Raw genomic sequence first — 19,421 nt, 5'->3', positions numbered from 1 at the left:
CAGTAGAAGCTTGTTATCTGACTAGAAATGCTCGTATGATTGTATAATGAACAAGTGGTTCATGAGAAACTGCGAGGGATGCTCTTCCGAAGTTCAACAGAGAGGTACTTGCTGTGTTATGTGATAGTTATATTAGATAGATACCTGACTGTTGACTACTTGTACAACAGAGAGAAGTAAATATCTATTCGGTCTTCTACGGAATGAGTATATTAGAAATACATAGAATCAGTATAATATTATATAATATTGCTTTATTGAAATCAAACCCTTGCATTCATTGTATTCTATAATTCTATTTTACTATTGAGGAAATAATCTTTATTTGGTGAGAATATAAATGATAAATTAAATTTATCATTGACAGAGATTCGTTTTATCCTATAAACTCGAGCAATTTAGATGTCACATCAAACGAGACATAGGGAGAGGTCTCTGGGAGAGATGAAACGAGGAGGAAAGATGCAGAAACATCCTCAGGAGTGTTCACAAAGCCGTAATATCGTCGTGAAAGCGGCTCCAGGAAGCGTCTCGTGGTATTCCATTAAGATTTACGAGGGGCCGTTTGAGAGACACTGCTTCACAGGAAACTAGGTACCAGCCGTTGTGAGAGAGCATCATGCGCTTCTTGTACATGTGTATGTATCACCACTACAAACACATATCCATGGATCTCTAACGTATATGTGGAGACCTTTATTGATGCGTAGCCGCGTGTATGCATCTAAACGTTCTATCGATTCGTCGAGATAGGCCACAGCATTTCAATAACAGGAACGTACGAGATAGGTACGTGAGAGTCTCTGCCTTGGCTGATCATCCGCGATCGTACACGAACGAATGCCAACGATCTACGCGAATACTCTTGGATTATTACGGAAGGATATTCCTTTTTTTTGAAATATCTCACTTTAGTTTCACTCCTCTTTCTTTTTATCTTCATTCATTATATCAAAGAAAAGACACTTATATCGACCTAGTTGAACATATTTTTAATATCATACTATATCTGTTGTATAATACATAAATCTAATGTGTACTATAAAATTTATCATAATTAATAATGCTTAGATATTATTTTCAAAGTTATTCTATAAAATTGATCGTTCTCCATTTCTTCTTGTTTTAAAGTTAATAACATAAAGGAATATTATTTTGATAAAAAGACAATACGATAACGAAGTTGTATATGCAAACTATCTTTCAAAAGAAAATACATGTTCCTGTGTTTATAATGCAAGTACAGGAAACTCTCTGTTATCCTACCCTATTATCTGGCAAGCTTAACTAACTGATATCTTTTGCTACCGATATTCCCTCTCTTCCATAGCTATTGTTCATGACTTATTCTACTAGCAACGTAGAAACTTATCGATATCGATAATTCTGTTATGTTATGGCTGCGAGTAATAATAATAATAACAAAAAAAAAAAAAGAAAGTCATTGCGACAATGAAATCAATAAAATTTTTAATATTCATGCTGAATTGTATAATGTATAATGAAGTCGTGTGTGTTTGTGTGTGTGTGTGTGTGTGTGTCATTTGTGATTTGATTTGATTCATCACACGATTTTTTGTCATTCATTATTTTTTTTTTTTTTTTTTTTTTTTTATGTATATACATAAAATATAAAAGAAAATAGACAAATAAATTGTTCAAATAGGTATTCATCAAAGATTTATTCAACGTTGTAACATGTAAATTCAAATTTCAATGATGTTTCATAACATTTCTGCTTTTAAACTGAAAATCATTCAATTGAGATTCCCATAAAAGGAAACTAATTTTGCGTTACCATAGAGGGTAAACTTTCAAAATGTAGACACGTACCTCCGTTTACTAGCAATACACGAACAACCCTGAAATCTCACACCTTCATGTGTCACGTAACGATGCCGTTACTGTAATGAGTTACAACTTCTCGTAAGCAGAATTTCGCGACACATAGGAAAATTAGCCAAAGTAACCACATTGTTTCATCTTAATCGTTACCAAGTTTCGAATAGCGACATGTAAATATAATTTACATGCATACATACTAATGCTTTTCTTCACAGTACAGTAATTTCAGAATTGTTACTTATTAGAAGATTATCTGGTAAAAGCTTATAACATCGAGTTCATCAAAAGTAATGTAACCGTAATATTATCATGGTATTTTTAATTCAAAATATTGAAATTCAAAATAATAATTATGTTATAAAACAAATTTACTTTTTAATAACGTAGATTTCGAAATGAGATTACGATTAATATTTAATTTGCATAACGCAGATTACTTTCAGCGAATGTTATCCTAACGTAGAAAACACAGTAACGGGATTCTTGATTAAAACACAATTTATTCGGTTGGATGAGTTAGCACGCTTCTATCACGGTGCATAATTAATATAATCAGGAGTATAATTACGGCGTATTCCCGATTCGTTGACATCGAATCAGGGGCAACGAATCGTTGATTTCCCATGTGGCAGTAGTTCAACGTTTGTTTAGGAATTTATGAAAATGCACGCTCTTCGAAAACGATATAATTTAATTCTCTCGGTGACATGAAGTGATGTGACCGACTTGAGCTTCTCACGTAAGTAGAAGAATAAGAAGATAGGGAGGAGAAAGATGAAGAAGAAAAAGGAAGAAGAGAAATCAATGTCGGTAGACAGACCTTTCGTCTCGTTGCTTGGTTAGGAAAGCCCTGTGGAGAAGGAAAAGCTTTCGTTCGCCATGAAAGACGAGTTTTCGAGATAAAACGCGACAGTTCGGTCTACATAATCCTCTGTTATCCCCACGAGAGAGAAAGAGAAAGAGAGAGCGAGGAAGAGTGAGAGAGAGAGAGAGAGAGAGAGAGAGAGAGAGAGAGAGAAGAGGGAGGAGGGAAAGGCAGTAGTCCGCTGAGGGATTCATTCGCAGAAAGTTTCGTTGTACTCACCTAGTAGCCAAATCCCGATGCACGAAGTTGAGGTTCTCGAGATACCGCATACCCGATGCGATTTGCGCTGCCATATAGATGAGACAGTTGAAACTGAAAGGAGTAAGTACATAATACTGAGATCGAACTAATGGAAACTTGATCGGAGATGAGTCTGTTATGGAATTTCTAGTAAACTTCCAATACAATGCTTCCAATACAAGTGATTTTTCAATTACCTAAGCGTCTTAACACCGATTGGCATGGAATGGGCATCCTCTGCAGTGATATGCGTCTTTAGGAATTGACAGAGGTCCCCATGTTCCAAATATTCCATCACAACGCAGTAGGGTTCCTCACGGCAGCAAGCACCCAAAACCCTAGCGATATTGCGATCCTCGAGTGCCGCCAAAATCCTCACGTCTCTCTGGAAATCGAGCCTGTTGGATGAAAACATTGATCTTAGCAATTTTCAATATATTCAGATAGATTGATATAGATATGTAAATGTACATTTGAAGGATTATCTATGTTTTTGTGATCGATGTTAAAATAAAATTGTTAAGTATGTTAATGCATTTAATAACGATGACATTTACTCGTATTAATATGTGGAGTGATATCAAAAAGAACATTAACATTTGAAGAGAATAATTGACAGATGAAAGGTTACATTTCGGAGCAGTTTAATGTAATCGAGTTCCGGTTCCATAATTTATTACTATGAGAAGTCTAGACTGTCTGAAAAGATTGGAGCAAATTGTGTTGACTTCGTATATTGATGGATCGAACTGCCCTAATTGATATATGGTGTCACACAATCCAATAAAGATTATAGAATAATATTGGGTTCAACACATTGAAATTAGAAGATTTAATCACAATGACGGATGAATAGTTGTCGTGTGAATTAAATAAAAATTGTTCCTTCTGAGATAATTTTTGGAGAGATTTAAAAAAATTTTTTAAAGACTTTGAATTACCAAGAAAAATCTTTCCCCTATGTTAATTAAAAAGAAATGATGACATTATGCTATCATAGAGAAATCTATTGTGACTAATTTTTATGATAAGATTCATCGTAAAAATGAGGATGAGAATATTTTCATTTTCAAGTTGTTTCTATAAGAAGTTTAAGCTTTCGCAAGAGAACAGAGAGTAGTAAGGCCATGGACTTTACCGACGGTGAACGTTGCTCGACGCAGGCTCGTTACTTCGGCTTTACTTACGATCGACTTGGTAATGGCACTCTCGCGTGATAGCTTAATGCGGCCGTTAACAAAACTACAAGGCTGCTATCGATTCGCTATAAAACCGAGAATCCTGCAGTTGCTACCCTCCGCTCTCCTCCTGCTACCTTCACTGTTCGCGTTGCTGAGATCTATGACTCCGTTGGTATGAGTTGTGTTCTACGATTGTTTCGAGAAAGACAAAAAACTATTATATCAGTAGTGCAGTTGATATGAACATAAAATAAAAGTTGGATACTGGAAATATATTTTCAAGTATACAAATACTATGCATTGTTACGAAGTTGGATATTACGACACTGAAAACGTATTGCTTATGTTATATGTATTATTGAATATATTTTATTTTGATTTATTATCAAGTATAATAATATAAATTCTCTTCTGGCAGAGAAATTTACATTAAAACATTGATGTACTTTCTCGCAATAATATCAAAGCTAAAAGAAAAATTTTTCAGATAATCTTTACTGGTCCATTACTCTCGGTATTATCTTATCGTATAATATTCCCTTTCCAAGTTCGATCCCAGCGTTTTTACTTTCGACAATGTTCAATCTTGAACTTTCTTACATTTTATTAAGACGAACGATCTGGATTCTTGGCAGCTCTTTCTCTACGATCGAAACGTTTTCATCTTCTTAAAGTAAGATAAGAAGAAAGAAAGAGAGAAATAAGGAATAAGAAGGAGGAGTTAGGTCTCTCGATGACAAAATAAATGGAAACGATCAATTAAAAAAAAAAAAAAAAAAAAACGAAAAAAGAAAAAGAAAAAAAAAGTATCTACATACATACATACATGCGTATAAATGTAAGTATACTCTGGAGTCTGCATCACGCGATACGAAGCGTGACGCATAAAACAACCCTTATCTATTTGACCTTCGTCAGGTCATGACTACCAGAATGGTTAGCCCTTGCTAGTGTGTGTTTTCTTTACGTTATTCTTCTTTTATAATCGCATCGTTTTACTTTTTAAAAATCACCCTACCAATATGTATATATACATACACATACATATATACATATATAAATATACATACCTAAAGTGATGGGTAGGTGGGGAAGGTTAAAACGAGCAACCACCAACTTATTCTCTGTGACCATAGAACGGTCCAGGGAGTGTGGTTACGAATGGCGCTACATTAGGCTCTAAAGGTACTATACTATGAAAAACGGAAGGTTTTGTCTCCGGCTCATGAAAGGGAGAAATGGTGGATCGTTTCGATCCACGAGAGAGACTACTTCGTGAGAAGGAAACTGAGGTGAGACGAAGAGAGGGTAAATTGAGAGGGTCAGAGTCACGAGACGCGATATGTTATACCGAACTGTGGGAAACTTGTTGCGTGAGTTATCGAAGACAAAGCGTCGGTATGAACCGACTATTCAACTTCGAAAGTTTATGTTTGATGTATAAAGGTTCTACAATTTTTTTTTCTTTTTTTTTTTTCACCAGAGTATTTTATTTTATTAGTAGTCTAAAAGACGAAACAAGAAAACGAATAGTATAGGATTTATGACGTCTTAGAATACATTTCGATATATCATGGGATATGAGAATTGTGCGATATGATTAAATGATAAAGCTTTTTATGAAATATGATTTTTTTTTTTTTTTTTAATATCAAATCATCGTCTTGATTAAAAATTCACATTCTTGTTCTGATTTACTACACGAGGTACTGTGAAGTTACTACAAAGACAAACTTATACGTCGATCTTCCCCTGGTATTTCATCATTGTCATTGAAAGGAAGAAACGATGGCGAGGTGAAATGGTGAGCTGGAAGGAGTCAGGTTAAGGAACGAAGCTTTGTCATTTTGTGAGGAGATTTGGTCGAAGAAATCCAAGAAGGAAACCGTCGTTTCGGTTGTCTCTCTTCTTTTCTCTCTCTCTCTCTCTCTCTCTCTTTCTCTCTTTCTCTTTCTGTCTCTCTCAGCGAGAGAGACCAAAGTTCCGGTCCACCCTATCTCCCTGGTCATTGTATGCAAATCTATTCCATTCGCCGAATCGAAACTGGCTTTTTTTTCTGATGTCCAAGCGCGATAGCCGCGGGAACGAACGGCTCGTCTTCGGGAGCCTGGGCTTATCTGGTAGATTTTTTGCCAACGTTCCTGATCGTACACCGTGGGGTTCCTTTCTATGAACAAACGAACGACGACGTGTGTCCGTTGATGCGTGGCCCAGACTATAGGACCTCTGGCCAAGAATATTTTAGAGGTGAACGAGATTTTGGCCAGCATCAAAAGGATGGGGTTCTACTTTATTGAGCCTAAATATGGCTTATAGACGTGACGAGTCGTGTAGATTCTTATACATAAACCCGATCCAAATACATCGTGTCTTAGAAATATGATGATTGGAATAATCAATATATCGCAATAGAAAAAAAACATTGATTAAATGAATTGTGATTATCTTGCTAATTGCATTGATAAATAATCCAATTGATAATTAATAATGATTGTGATCTATCATTCAAATAGATATTTAGGAGGTTTTAAAAAAATTTATACTTCGCTTTTTTTTTATACTTCGTATTCCTTGGGATCAATATACACTACAAACATGAATAAATCGTGATAAAATCGTGAGTGGAGTATCGGTGGAACGAGTACTATGTTTATCGTTTTAACAAAATGAAGAGAATGTAAAAGAATAAAATGAGACGGGAGGGGGCAGGGAAATGAGAGAGAATTCGATCGAGCGTACACTATAATACGAGAGAATGCAAATTTCAAGATTCCATGTAAAGTTGCATGTATACATAATCATGTGCGCGCATACATATATATATATATGTATGTCTGTGTATTCGTATACTCACTTTTCCTTCTCGCTGGCTTCCGGTAATAAAAACTTGACGGCGACGAAACGTTTGCCAAGGGTGGTCGTTGTTCCATACTCAGGAATCCCTTCGGCTTCAGCAACATATACCTTTAGGAGAAAGATATCTGTTTTTTCTCTCTTTCTCTCTCTCTCTCTCTCTCTCTCTCTGTTTTCTCTCTTACTTCTTATATTTCGTTTTTCTTCGTTAGACAAATCGTTTTACTTAAAAATATGAAGGGGAGGCTGAGAGATGAATCGCTTCGAATTCGACGCGCGTTTTAAAATTATTGCCGCGGTGGTCGTCGCTTTTATATCGTTCGCTATGTTAGAAGGGGAGAAAGAAAAAAAAAAAAAAAAAAAAAAGAAAACGAAATGCTTTCGTGAGATAGATATATGCTCGCGAGTTCGTTGAATTCTTTCAAGACTTTTCAATCTGATGGAGTCTGGTAGTATTTCTTTGAAATTGTCGACGTGTGTTTTAAACCACCCCTATCGACTCTACGGAGTTTGATGCATCCAACTCCTCCTCTTTGGATATACGTTATATATCTGCATGTTTAAATTGTTAAATACTCATCCTTTGATCACAGTGATATGAAAGAATTGTTTTTCCCAGTTGACACTTTTTATTAATAATATAATTTTATATATGCTTGTTAAAGTTTATATCAACGATAAATGTATATATATATATTTTTTTTTTGTTAACCTTTATCGCGACTTGAAACAATGCATTGGCAACTGGGGATCAATATATTTTCGCAAACTCGACGATGCGGTGGTACTTTGAAAGGGTGCCGAAAGCGGTGACTTCGGTCTAGCCGGTCATTAACGCTACCCGATGTACACGAGGGGCGGAGTACAAAAGGGAATTATTAGCCGCGCTAACACATTCTAAATTGATCATACTCGACGAGTCTCGGCCGACGAGGTGGCATTGTATCGAGGAAGAATAATACTGCGCTTCGTTAATCGACGTATTGTTGCGTGCCTTGAAGCTCCGTACTCACTAGCGCGAGTACGCGAATGGACTTTGGTTCGAGAAGTTGCTTCGTGCGTTTCTCTTTCAACAAACGGATTGATTTCCTGATCATCATCGGTTGATAGGAAGTACCGTCATTTCGTAAATTGTGGATAAATTGGAACCACTTTGTTGTGCCATTCATCGTCGTTTTATTCGATAGTCGAACGAATGTCAAAGGCGACGACCCGTCGAATTTGAAGCTGTCAAGGGGATTGATTTATTTTTTAACGATTTTCTAAAAGCAACAGAATTATCCGCTTTATTTTTAAGTCTAATTAAGAATTTTCCTATCATTTGCAATTTCAATTGAATATTCCTTTAAAATACATAAATTTATTGATATTATAAAAGAAATTATTATTGTAAATATGCTTACCGTCCCGAAAGCACCTTCAGCGAGTTTGGAAAGCATGCGAAGGCGATGTCGTGGGAAGAGCGGCACGCTCGTTTGCTCGAGACGTCTTTTCAAGGCCGACAGTACCTCCTGTTGTGTTGGTGACTGCAAAACCGAGGAACGATCTATTGTGCTGCTGTAGCCATTGATAATCGACAATCGACGATCACGCTAACGTTGGTAAAGCACGAAATGGTTTAACGAAAGATCGGTTTTATTTGATGTATCGTTGCTCCTACTGTATCATTATATTGTCATATTTCGAAAATTATATGAGTCATAATAAATATAAATATAAATATAATAGGTAAATGATATTAAAGAATTTGATGCTAGATATAAAGTATTGGAGGAAAAATAAAATAGAGGGTAGAAATAAAAAATGAAAAAGCTTTTGTCAAAGAATGTGCGGGGAGTAGAGAAGGGCAGTTAGGGATAGGTTGAATTAATCGAGGATACGTTGATTGGCATTGCTACCGATGCGTCAAGGGCAGAGAATCGACGGGGGTGGTAGGGTGAAATGTTTTGACTGTTTCGAGTGGTACTGTCGTATGTCAATCACGAACAGACGGGTACCGACGTAGACATGAGCACTTTCGGATTTGGATCGTCCCAACCGGAGTATTGTATTCGGATCAATCTCAATCCGAAACTATACACATCCGATACGAGAATACCATTCACTTTACGAGAGCGCATACTAACGTATCTACTAGTTCGTTGTTTCTTTATCCGAAAGACTAGAAAGCAAAGCAAAAGGAATCGTTTGTCGACAATGAATGTTTTCGTGCTGATAAGTACACGATAATATGAAGTTATTTAATCTATTTAATTTAATTAGAAAGAATTTCTTTCAGTTTCTTTCATTTAATTATTTTTAAATGTTAAATTAATCTGAAATAGGAACAATTTTGTTAATAGTATCCCAAGTACGTACAGAATACCACATATGGAACATTACTTGATGTAACAAGATTTCTCGTTTCTATTTTTTATTATTCGAAATGTTTTATGCACCTTTACAACCGAACAGTCAACTAGTTTTCGTATTGTATCGAAATTCTGGACACGAAGTAGAGCTCAGTGTACCCATGGGACGAAAACCAATCTACCCGAAAAACATTCCAATCTCTTACCAGAACCTAGTGATTTAAATAATTAATTTCAATTTTTTCCCGTCGGCCAGACGGAGGTACTTTCAACGGAAGGACTCCAGTTGTATACTCAGATAGATAATAAAATATTGAATTTCATTCTGAAGTATAGATGGAAGATAAATTTAAATGAAGAATTTTAAATTAAATAACATCACGTACGAAATCGTAATCAACTTCTATAAGTCTATTAGAAATATGTTATATGAAGTGTGCGATCTTATTGGCGTAGGAATAGATATAATCAATAGGTCAAAGTGATAAGATCATGATTGATTCAAATTGAAACTGACCTTCTTGTCCTCGGTTTTAGTGCTATGTGAAGAATTTTTAGAGAAGAGACTGTCCTTGTCGCTGGTAGTACTGGATACTGTGGTGGTTCTAGCGCATCCTCCGGTTCCTTCTTGGTTGAGGAGAGGTACCGTGCCGAGTTCCGGTACCGCATAATCGTACGATGTGTCAACTGCACCGTTCGCGTACACTGCTGCAGATGATATAGCAAAGGAGGAACGGATGTAGAAGGGGATGGCGTATTGATTGCGGTTAGGGAAATGCTTTGTACGTTGATACGTATTTGTGGATGTTAGTGTACCATCAGCAAAAGCTAGTCGTATGTTCTAGGAGTAGGTGTAAGCGTATGTCCGTGAATGTATCGGCATGGTACCGTTCGAACGGCGCATACCTGAGTGATTGATGTTGGTGCCCTTGTTGTTCAGCATCATGTCTTTCATCTCCATAACGACGGTGCTGTAGCTGTAGTATGGAGCATACTTCAACGCTTGGTAGGGTTCCTGATAGTCATCGAGCTTGGCGATATCCAGGAGACGATTGCCCAGATCACGTGGTAGGGTAGGCAAAGAACCCCCGGCGTATCTAGCACGACAAAAAAGAAACGATCTTTGACTAATTGCAGAGCTTTCTTCGGGACAAACAGCAGATTTTAGTTTTCAAGAAATGTCTAGATGTCGATTATTTTGATGACAAGATTATTAATAATTAGATTTTTTGATGAAATTATGAGCTTTCTTTATGATCAAATTAAAGTAAATATTTAAAGGTATGAATTTAATAAAGATTTCCGCGTGAATCAATATAACGATATTGGTATTTTACAAATGTAATATATACGATTGTATTTGTATACCTTTCGTCGTCTTCCAAAGTATAAGCCATTAACGCTGCTCCTTTTTCAACGGTGGCACAGGTTGAACCTAAATGTGATGGGGCTTTTCCAGTCATCGGACTGGCAAAGCATTTGCGTTGTCTGTGCCTTGAAACAATCAGAAATATCGCCACGGCAAGGAGTAGTATCACTGCCATCAATACACCGATTACGATTGCCATGTAAGTTGGATCATCGTGTTTAGCAGTTGAAACAGGAAGTTCACCGTCAACGCCTGATCCATTTTTTTCAACAAAAACATCACTTTGGATCGGTGATTCCGTGGTAGGTGGTTCTTCCGTTGTGAAATTACCGTGAGCTACATCTGGAGAAAATAATTTTTCACACATTATTATAATTAATTTTAAACAAATTTTATTATTAAAGTTTTAAAATAAATACAACATAGCAAGTATATATCTGAGTTTTCAAACGGTTTTTAATATAACTTTATAAATTTATATATTATCTTCAACGATTATCCAGAAATAGGATGTTTACAAACTGCAAATGGCTTTGTCGAGGAAAAATCGTCGTGCAGTCCACACATTATGATCGCACGAATGCTCGTGACGACACGAAAAAAGAAAAGTGCAGTTTCCTATTCGAGACTCTTTCTTTTGCGTCCTTCAAAGCGAAGTAATCGTGCGTGAGGCGCGCATGAGGATGTTCCTTTGAAAGATAAGCATCGGACGAGGATAGCGAGTGATGGAAAAGAAAAATGTAAAAAAAGAAACGCCGTGCGAGCTATTAATGCTGGACGGCATCTTATTCCACGAAAGCTTTTTTCTACGTGCACGTGGAGCATAAAATCAACCTATTTGTGATCTGACGCATCATCGATAAACCAAGAAAGACGATAAAGAAATAACAAAATGACGTAGTAATATTGACGTAGCTTATAATTTTCAAACATTTTAAAATGAATTATCTCGTCAAAATTCAAAGGAACGATATTGTTTTGCGAATTTTGAAATTAATTCCAACGATTATTACGACATAATTCTATGATAATTTTAATCCTTTTTAATGAAAACATTGTTTTCAATTGAATTTCAGTCGGCTTTGTTTGCGACGAAGAAACAAAATGGCAGACGAAAATAAGGAGCAACATAAATGCATCTAGAGTTGACGAGAGAGAAAAAGAGAGAGAGAGAGAGAGAGAAAGAGAAAAGGAATGGGGAAAGAGAGCAGAGGAAGGTCGAGAAGCGAACGAATGAGGCTTTTCTTCGTGGCAGGTCGCGTGCGGTATTCCGTGAATTCCCGACAGGATTATCCCGGGCGAAACAAAGCTGTCATCGCGTTTGATATCGGTTTTTACGTGTCCTGTTTCTCGACATCATCCTTTTGCTTCGTCGTAATGCTAGGAACAAGCCCAAACCTTTACTTTCTTTCTTTTTTTCTCTCTTTCTCTCTCTTGGAAGTCTCCCGCATGATATTCGATATTAAACATTCTTTATACACGGAGATATAAACTATAAAGGAGTTTGCCAACGGCCATATTGCTTGGTTCTCTATCGGTGTCAGATGTTGCAGGAGCAACTCTTAACAAGCTTGTAATAAAAAAGATTAACGGAAATTGAAATTCAACTCTACGACTTCGATCGTCTACGGCTTCTTCGAATTAATATTTGAAATAAACATTTTATTAGCTTCATGCAAGATGAAAATATTTTTTCATTCCATCCAGTGATATGAAATCACTTAGGATATGTAGAAATGTTGGATTTGTAAGAGCAACGACGACGGAGATGTAATTACGCGTTCACATACAGTTATTTGGACTGTAAATCATCACTTCGTAGGATGCAACTGGATGCCTTTCTTCATTTCCGCGAGGAGATCCAAGCGGCGCAAAGAAGCAGAAGAAGAAGAAGAAGACGAAGAAAAAAAGGAAAAGGTGTAAGCGAGCCTTTCGTCGCGTGTGAGAACGACTTGAACGGCGTTTAAGCGAGAAGCCTTTACGACGACGAGAGCTATGAATTACTTATCTAAGATGTGTTGGTATTCTAATATACAGGGTGTCTCGTTATTTTGTACACTTTATTTGAAAAATTTTTTTTTCATTCCACCGACGAGGATCGAAGTGTTCAGACGTATGTATTAAATTCGAATAATTTCATGAAAACAATTCGATCAAGTAAGATATAAAGAAAAATTACAAATATAACAATTTGAAATGGCTAAGAATTCTTTTAATGAGAATTCACCGAGTACGTTCATGTAAAATTTTATTTACTCCTTCCACCTACAGGATATCATCTTGCAAAGAAGACGGGCGATGCTAAGACGCTCTGAATATAGTTTTATGAGTAGGAAAGTAAAATAGCTTCGTGCGTATGCGTGTTTATGTGTTGCATGCATGTGCAGCTGACGCTCAACGTCAAACGCAACTAATGCGCTCCTTGATCTCGCGGCCTGTGTCGCGCGCACAGCTCTCGCCAATTTTAAAGCCCTTTGATTTACCGCTCGGAATGGAAATGCAGTAGTACCCTCTTCCCCCTTCTACTCCCCTACCGGCCCTTCTCCGTTTCTCTAACCACCATTGCTCGCGAGTGACCTGTTTTTCCTCCGTCCTGAAGGATCATCCAAGCGAAATCCTACGATTCCGACAGAGAATTCGCGGAATTTACGGAATAGTATGTGATATTCTCTGCTAAACGTCACTTGAACACGATATCTTAAATATTTAAAGAACAGAAAGAGCCATTCCCAACGGTGAAATATTTTTGCGTGATGCAAGACGATTTGTGAAGGTACAGAGAATAGAAAATATTTCCTATTTCATGACTTTAGTTGGTCGAGGGAGAACAACAGAGGATATCTTTTTAAAAGAAAAGAAAAAGAAGAAAAAAAAAAAAGAAAAAGAAAAAAAAAGTCTTTAGTATCCTCGGAAGTCACATATGACACGAATGAAATTCACGTACGTTTTAATATCATGAAGTCTTTTTAATTGAAATATAATATATGTCTATAAAATAACGAATAAAGAGTATATGATTTTAATATATCATAAAACAATTTTGCCTGCTCCGTGGAATTCGATCGTAGTCGATATCAATGTTCCGCTATTTCTTCCACCCATGAGATTTATTTAAAAAATGTTGGTAATAAAGACAGAAATATTCATTGAATTCCTAAGTTTCCAAGTTTCCTCGCTATCCGGCTTGTTTTTTTTTCTTTCTTTATTCTTTTTCCATTTTTTTCTTTTAGTTTTTTTTTTTTTTTTTTTTTTTTCTTTCTTTTATGATCTCGATGCCGGATTGTTCATTGGACTTTCTGCGATGCACATCGACTCGTTTCTCGACGCGAAAGGAATTTCAACCTCCCCGTCTTCTACCCTTCTTCTTTTTCACCCTTCAACTCCCTTCGTTCATTATTTACAGACATCGGTTACAGAGGACGGTCATATTTGTATGGTATGTCGTTAAAGCGCGACTCATTTTTCTTCGACGTCTGTTGCTTCATTTTTCTACTCCATCAATCCCCCTCTTACCCTTCCACACCACAATATCATTGGTTGAAACGAACGGAGGGTGATTGTTCGATCATGAATTTCACGCGTAACGCGCGAAAGAGATCCCTATGAAATTATCTGTATGGACTGAAAGTATAGGGGAGTATTGCAAAGGATGTTCAGGGAGAAAAGGGTTGATAGCGATCCTCTATAGAAGGATAAAGAGTAGGAAAAGTCGTTGGGATAAAGTAAGCCAGCATGGTATGCCATTAAAAACAATCCTTTTTAAGCTGTATATAGTGTTCTTTTCCTTTCTTTTTTGTTTCTCAATTTTTAATTCATTTTTTCAAACAAACTAACTAAATTAGTCAAGAGTAATAAGCATATTTCATTTATTAGATTTTCATATATCATATAATGAATTATTTATGTTCAATGGTGTGTCAATTTTAACGTTACATTTGATACGAAAAGAGTGTCTCGTGACGATGAGTTTTTTTTTTTTTTTTCGAGAAATAGAAAAAAAAAGTAACAAAAGTGGAGTTAGAACGTTATTAGCAAGCCACCGCAGTATGAAGTTCACTCACTTGACTCGTTCGTTTGGTACTCTTATTCCTCTTTTCTTCTCGTTGGCTATGTAGTCTCAAAGTATTCTACATATTTCACAGAAGTACTCTGCCATCTTTTTCCTATACGTGCTTGCATGAACGAGTAACGCGAATATGAATGTGTTTTAACCATGAGTCGGCATTAATCGGAACGATTCCTTAAAGCTCACTTATTCGGAATCGTTCGACGATTCTCATTCGACTGTACGAAAGCTCTTTCGAGAGTTCTTTGTGTGCGGCCTAAGGGTTATTATTCTCCTCGAAGTCTACCGATTCGGACTTACCTTTTGTATTTCTGTCTTTGTATGTGTGCGTGACTTCATTAATTCCTAGATGCATTTTAAGTACATTGATCGTACCTACTCTTCCTAATTCTCTTCTTCTAAGTATCTTTACCTCATATATTAAGTAATATTAAAATTGTTTTATTTGAAATTGTTTTATCTATTAAAATATCTCTTAATATTTATTAAATCTATAAAATATCTATATAATATTTATTATATGAAATATTTATATATATGTTAGATGTATTTTAAATAGATTGATCATAGTTCTCTTTTTAATTTTCTTCTTCTCAATAATATATTAAGTAATAATAAGATTGTTCTATTTGAAATTATTAAGTGTCCATTTAAACGTCCCTCAATCGTACATATAATCGATCAGTCAGCTTTTGTACATTTTTATCCTTTAATAAGTTTATTATTTAATGTAATAAAATCAATTGAATTGCAAGAAGATTTTACGAAGAATGATCCTGCGTTTATGATAAATTATTTCTGAAACATTCGAGACAATGCATCTCTTCTAGCACGGCAGTTCTCTTCGGTATATCCGCGATTATAAATCATCTTGCTTTCACATCCATATTGGAAGGACTGGGTGCCTCGATAAACACCGATAAGCTCTTTGTAAGATGCAATTTCCTGACGGAACTAAGTTAAATCAGATGGAATTTACTTTCAATGAAACAGAGAGACAGAGAGACAGACGGAGAGAAGAAATAACGGAAGAAATTTCAAAGACGTACTTCACGATTTTATATCTTTCTTGATAAAGAATCGTACTCGCGTATAATGCTACCAGTCTGTTATATCTCTTCCAGGAAACGATCGAGAAAACGTAAGAAAGGAGAAACATGGAAAAGAAGAAATTCTTGGAGTGTGCATTAAATCGAATTGTGAGTGATTTGCGATTTCGTAAAGAGAAATGAAATGAGATATTGTTGAGGTAAAAAAAAAAAAAAAAAAGAAAAAAAAGAAACGAAATTGACATGGGAAGAAAAAATTCTGACGAGTTTGATCAATTTCATAAAAATATATACGCGACATATCTTTGAATTTAATGGAAACAGGACAAACGTATTTATAACCGATCCACAATTACTGGTTATATCGATTAAAATCGCTATCGGAGTTATATTTTTTATCGATTGACAGTCGGTAGGCTCTTGAACGACCATCGATCCGAAAGGGACGGATTATAAAGAGAGATACGAATACGATCTGTTCCTGCTGAATTGAAATGAAATGGCCAGGCTTTCCGAAAGAAACAAAAAAAAAAAAATAGAAAAATAGAAAAATAAAAACAGAAAAAAGAAAAAAAAAATATATATATATATTTCTCTTTTCCGTTTTGAGTAAAGTCCATGCCAGTCAAACGATTTCACGTCACGAACAGATTTTTCTAGCTTCCGATCAAAAGCGTGCCAACGATAACGTTGCTTTCGTATCATCGTTTACATTGTATATATATATATTTTTTCTATGTATGTAATGTATATATGTAAATATACATGCAATGACAGGATCGGTGAGAAATTGAAGAGTTGAACACCTTTTTTTTTTTTTTGTCTATATAAAAATACAAAAGAGAGGACTTACCAGAATCGAAAATCACTTCGCTGATCATGATCCATCTGGCGGAAAAATGGAGTCTCAATTTCACGTACTTGCCAATACGATGGTGAAGCTTGATGGTGACGTTACGAGACGTTTCGAATATTTTGTCCTCCATGTAGGTGTAGGTAATCGGCTCACCGTTGTAGTATCTCCCACCTATACTGAAGAGTATGTCGACTTGCGAGAAGATCTGCGATTAAAAAAGAGAACGGCCGAGGTATAGAGATGAAAAAAAAATCAATACACTCGAATCTCGATATATTTCCTAGATGGAAAAATATCGACAGGAAAAATAGTGATAATGTACAATAGTACGAAACAAGTCGTCTGAATGATTGTTTCGTTTATAAACATTAGAAAGAATTGATGCAAATATTCTCTACATTCTTTTTTCTTCTTTTTTTTTTTTTTTTTAATGTTTTTCTATCGCGCGACGATTAAGCGAAGATATTAGAATTATAGATTGTTTTCCTTATTTATTTCAAAATATGTTTTTTATCAGATTATTACGCGATAATCCGATTAATATTTTAAATTAATTTTTTTCTTTCCTATCATTTGTTTCTAAGAAAAACATTTCTTATTTATCATATTGTTTTAACGAAAGATCTGATATTATTTTATTTTATGAAAAGATGACTATGAATAATGAAAATATGTATTTCTTCAAAGTTTCTACTTCGTTCGGTTTACATAATAAACATCCTTATCCCAGGAGAAAATCATCCTGTGGATGCACGTTTAGCGGGGTAACTCTTGTATGCTTCTAAGAGGGTAGTAAGGGATTGGAAACACGGGGTAGTAGGAGTAAAGGTCGTGCGGCTATTGAGGACATCATAAAAGTTTAATGTGTCCCTAAAGTTCGATGGAGTATATGATCTGATCATAAATCAAGGCTATCATTCGAGGTCGCGTTGGCTTTACATAGAAGGAGATTGAAGTAGAAGTAAAACCGAGTCGTCTGATTTGCGTCTCTCTAATTTTATATCCGTTCGTTTCTGAGAAAAAGAAAAGAAAACGAGTGAGCACTCTGCAAAGAGAGATAACATGGAAATGAAATGAAGAGAGATTGAAATAAAATCGAATTTGAGAAACTGTTCCGGTTGAAAATGAATGTTCGGAAGTGATTACAGATTAGTTTGCATATTTGTCAGAGTTAAATATGTTCAATTTGAAGACCGAATGAAGATATTTTTGATACAATTAAATTGTATGACGACGGATGGAGTACGATTTATCTTTTAGGACGAATCAGTGCAACGTTTTCATGATATACACTATGATAGCTATTCCATTATACTCGATAAAAGCTCGTTTCGTCCTGACGATACAGTCAAAAAACTTTCTCGAAGTAATTACGACCAAGGGAATCAAAACTCCGAGCGAAAGAGAGAAAGAGGGAGAGGGAGAGAGAGAGACAGAGAGAGAGAGAGAGACACGCACACACATAAAAGAAAAAAGAAGGAAAAAGAAAAGAGACGGACGTAGCTCAAAGCTGTTCGACCGTACGCGAGTTAAGGGAATATCGAATAATCGCACTTAAACTTCTACCGTGGCTAGTTGTAGAAGGAAAAACTTTTTCCAAGAAGTAAAAGTAGAAGTAAGAAGGAGAAAAGGATGACGTTTTCACCAAAATATTCACATTTCTCGCACGTATTTTGGATTGAATATGTCGTAGATATCGTCCATCTCGTAATTTCCGTTATATAAAACCAATTCCCGAAGATTCGTATAGCAACGTTACTTGGTGTACATACAAGCGGAAAATGGTATCGTATAACGGAAAGGTGGTCGGTATCTATTGGTAACAGCATAGGCATTCCGATATCGATATGCTAAAGCAAAATACCGTATAGAAACCTTCGCATCGTAAGGTTCCATAAAGCTTGCTTGTATCGTACTATCTTACAACAGAATAGAAATTCGAAATTCCATCTTGTTTTGCGTCATTTGTTGCATCCAATTTTTTTTAGCTGAGCTAACGATGAGAACGGAACATGTTGAATAAGTTGTTGAAAAAATGTTCGTTTAATATTTATGATCTTTCACAATGTAGAACATCCATTCGATGTAAAAAAAAAAAAAAGGAAAAAAAAAGAATAAAAGAAAAAATCTTGGTAATATTTTATCACGTTAAAAAATAAATTTGCTATCTTATTTTTGTTCAAAGTTCTCTAATCCAAAAGAGCATCGGCAAGTCAGAGATGTAAAGTATTAAAGGATCTTTCATGAAACTCTTTAAAAAAACATATTCTTTACTTTTATTTATAAAAAAAAAAAAAAAAAAAGTAAGAGAATTTTGCCCTTTTCGTTCCATTAGTCTGTCATAAAATTTTATGTATTAAGTTAAATTTTGATAATGTACAGACTATACATTTGACGGTACGGAAAGAGTATTCGTAAATAAAAAGAAAAGGAAAAAAACAACAGAGGGGAACGTTAGAAAGTGTCACGATAAACGAAGGAAAATGCAATCGCGTTAATTTATGCACTTTGACAAGAAGCTGAAGAGATCCTGCTCGTAACGCTTTGGGAAGTGTCGTGAGAATATCGATCTCGTCGAAAATGGGTGAGATTAGGCGAAATAACACCATGAGGATCTAAGGTGGCATCGAAATGTCAAGAACACGTCGCCGAATATCTTCGAATTGACGATTAAACGTTCGGTGCATTAAACGTGACTCTTTACCTCTCATTCGTTGAAGATCATTTTGATAATCGCACAACGTAA

The 19,421-nt window shown here is 35.7% G+C and overlaps 1 protein-coding gene across 6 annotated transcripts in view; it reads right to left on the bottom strand.

The window, feature by feature from the left end:
• Positions 1 to 19,421, bottom strand: part of LOC118441535 (discoidin domain-containing receptor 2) — a 96,095-nt gene that overhangs the window by 5,141 nt on the left and 71,533 nt on the right. For 5 of the 6 annotated variants that reach the window (XM_035866070.2, XM_085660406.1, XM_035866072.2 and 2 more), the window contains 8 exons: positions 16,673 to 16,880; positions 10,704 to 11,046; positions 10,242 to 10,432; positions 9,853 to 10,043; positions 8,388 to 8,576; positions 6,986 to 7,095; positions 3,148 to 3,348; positions 2,930 to 3,022 (listed from right to left, as the gene is read on the bottom strand). In XM_035866070.2, the coding sequence (XP_035721963.1) occupies positions 2,930 to 3,022; positions 3,148 to 3,348; positions 6,986 to 7,095; positions 8,388 to 8,576; positions 9,853 to 10,043; positions 10,242 to 10,432; positions 10,704 to 11,046; positions 16,673 to 16,880 (1,526 nt within the window). The remainder of the gene's footprint in view (positions 1 to 2,929; positions 3,023 to 3,147; positions 3,349 to 6,985; positions 7,096 to 8,387; positions 8,577 to 9,852; positions 10,044 to 10,241; positions 10,433 to 10,703; positions 11,047 to 16,672; positions 16,881 to 19,421) is intronic. The other variant, XM_035866073.2, reaches the window with a different exon arrangement.

This window comes from Vespa mandarinia, chromosome 11 (assembly GCF_050613455.1).
Source record: "Vespa mandarinia isolate Hongniang chromosome 11, ASM5061345v1, whole genome shotgun sequence".
NCBI lineage: Eukaryota > Metazoa > Arthropoda > Insecta > Hymenoptera > Vespidae > Vespa > Vespa mandarinia.
Note: the sequence above shows the minus strand (reverse complement) of the source record. Positions and strands in the feature narration are given on the sequence as shown.